Genomic DNA, 2677 nt, shown 5'->3' with positions numbered 1-2677 from the left:
TCCCGTCCACTCTCTCTGACTCTAATCTCTCTCTCTCCTCATTCTCTCTCTCTCTCTCTCTCTCGACTCTCTCTCTCGTCCTTCGCTCTCTTCTCTCTCTCTCATCTCTGCTCTCGTCTCTCTCTCTCGTCTCTCTCTCTCTCTCTCCTCTCTCTCCTCTCATCTCTCTCTCTCTCTTCTCTCTCGTTCTCTCTCTCGTCTTACCCTTCTTCTCTCTCTCTCTCTCTCTCTCTCTCGCTCTTCTATCTCTTCTCTCTCTCTATCTCTGTAGTCTCCGTATCGTCCTATCTCTCTCTCTGTCATGATGGGCGGGGTGCGGCTATCTCCTCTTCTACCTCTTTTTTTCTCATGCTCTCTTTTGCTGGCCTCTGTCTATCTATCTATCACTCATCTCTTGCGTATATATTCTCTCTCTCTCTCACGTTCTCTCTAGTATCTCAATATCTCTCTCTCCTGTCCTCTGATCTATCTCTTCAATATCTCTCATATACTCTTCTCTATCTCTCCTATCTCTCTATCTCTCTAGATCTCTCTTCTCACTCTTCTTCGCGTCATATACTATTCTCTATCTATCTCGGCTTGCTCTCTCTCTTCCTCCTCTTGTCACCGTCTTCTCTCTCTCTCTCTCTTTCTCTCTCTCTCTTGTCCTCTAACTTCTATCTATCTCTCGTCTTCTCTATCTTATCCCTCTATCTCGTTCTCTCATCTTGCTCTCTCTCTCATCTCATCTCTGTCATCTCCAGTATATATATATTGTCTCTCGTACTCTCTCCTCATATATCTCTCTCCTATATCTCTCTCTCTCTCTGATCTACCTCTGCTCTCTCTCTCTCTGGCTCTCTCTTCTCTCTCTGCTCTCTCTCTCTCTCTCTCTCTTCTCTCTCCTCTCTCTCTCTCTCTCTCTCTCTCTCTCTCTCTCTCTCTCTCTCTCTCTCTCTCTCTCTCTTCTGCTCTCTCTCTCTCTCTCTCTCTCTCTCTCTCTCTCTCTGATCTTTGCTATCTTTATCTTTCTGTTTTTAGCATCACCTGTACAGTGAGTTAATTTCCCTGTCTCTCCATCTCTGTGTTTCTAGGATCACCTGTACAACAACGAGCCGGGTCTCACCGATGACCTTGACAACATCCTTAACGAGCTGACGATGCTCAACCGCGCCGAGAACGCGCGCGTCGCACTCCGCGCCCGCCAGGTAGCGCCACCCACCCCCTCCGCTGCATGCACGCTCGCGCTGCTCTCATTCCTGGTCTCGTCAGGTCTCTCTAGAATTTCTAGAAATCTAGATACACATAGACACATGTCTTAGCTATAATCTCTGTAAATTTTGAGTTTTTTGAAGCACGATTAGTCTAATTAATTACTACGGACCATTGTACAGCGTATCCATACAGCGCTGTACTTAAGCGGCAGCGGTGTGGATCCATTTGGAAACAACATGGAGTCAAATCCTGAGTTGGCGCAACTCTCTGTATATAGGGACTCTAGATGTAACGTGTCACGGTGTAACATGATGTAACGTGTCGCGTCATGATGTGATGTAACACGTCATGCCGTAACATGATGTAACGTGTCGCGTCATGATGTGATGTAACACGTCATGCCGTAACATGATGTAACGTGTCGTGTCATGATGTGATGTAACGTGTCACGGCGTAACATGATGTAACGTGTCACGGCGTAACATGATGTAACGTGTCACGGTGTAACATGATGTAACGTGTCGCGTCATGATGTGATGTAACACGTCATGCCGTAACATGATGTAACGTGTCGTGTCATGATGTGATGTAACGTGTCACGGCGTAACATGATGTAACACGTCACGGCGTAGCATGATGTAACGTGTCACGTCATGACATGATGTAACGTGTCACGGCGTAACATGATGTAACGTGACGTGTTCGCAGGTTCTGATTGCTGCGCACCAGCCGTCGTATGAACTGCGTAAGAACCAGATGGAGTCCATCTTCCTGTCAGCCGTCGACATGTACGGACACGAGTTCAGACCGGAGAACCTACAGGTGTGTACGACCTCCGCTAATTAATTAACTAATTAATTAATTAACCGCCCCAATTAAAAAAAATATTTGCTTGCCCTCACCCGACCCAGGCTGAAAAGTTTGGGTAGGTAGGTAGGCTTCATTTTTTTTTTAGGGGGTCTTTTTACAAATTTAGCATGGTGTCTACCAGCTCGGGTGTGCTTGTGTGGAGATACCTTTTATGTTAAATGTTTGTTTTGCTTGGTACATATAATGTATTGCCTACAGATTTATATAATGTACAGTGATACAATTTGTAAAACAAAAAAGAATCGGAAAGATTAATAAAAATATTTGGAATCTGCCTCTTTTTGGCGGGTCGGTCGAGTGAGGGCAAACAAACAATATTTTTTTATTATGGCCTTACGTGGCGACACTGCAGATACTTCTCTTATGACAAAAACTTGTAAGGATTTGTAATGAATTTATCAGCTCTAGTAATGAAATTGCCAGATGTTGGGATGAAATCTGTCTCATGAGATCTGTTCTCACGTCTCTTTCTTCCTTCCCCCTCTCTCTTTCTCCCTTCCCTTTCTCTCTTTCTCCCTCCCTCCTCTCTCTCGCCTGCTCTCACGTCTCTCTCTCGCCTGCTCTCACGTCTCTCTCTCGCCTGCTCTCACGTCTCTCTCTCGCCTGCTCTCAC

General features: G+C 45.6%; 1 protein-coding gene across 1 annotated transcript in view; it reads left to right on the top strand.

The window, feature by feature from the left end:
* Window positions 1–2677, top strand: part of LOC106816516 (acetyl-CoA carboxylase-like) — a gene marked incomplete at its 5' end in the record, with an annotated part of 52127 nt that overhangs the window by 16084 nt on the left and 33366 nt on the right. The window contains 2 exon segments of the mRNA XM_014821143.1: window positions 1074–1187; window positions 1903–2016. Of these exon segments, the coding sequence (XP_014676629.1) occupies window positions 1074–1187; window positions 1903–2016 (228 nt within the window).

This window comes from Priapulus caudatus, unplaced genomic scaffold, assembly GCF_000485595.1.
Source record: "Priapulus caudatus unplaced genomic scaffold, Priapulus_caudatus-5.0.1 Scaffold1401, whole genome shotgun sequence".
NCBI classification, from domain to species: domain Eukaryota; kingdom Metazoa; phylum Priapulida; class Priapulimorpha; order Priapulimorphida; family Priapulidae; genus Priapulus; species Priapulus caudatus.
This window is presented reverse-complemented; position numbering and strand designations above follow the sequence as displayed.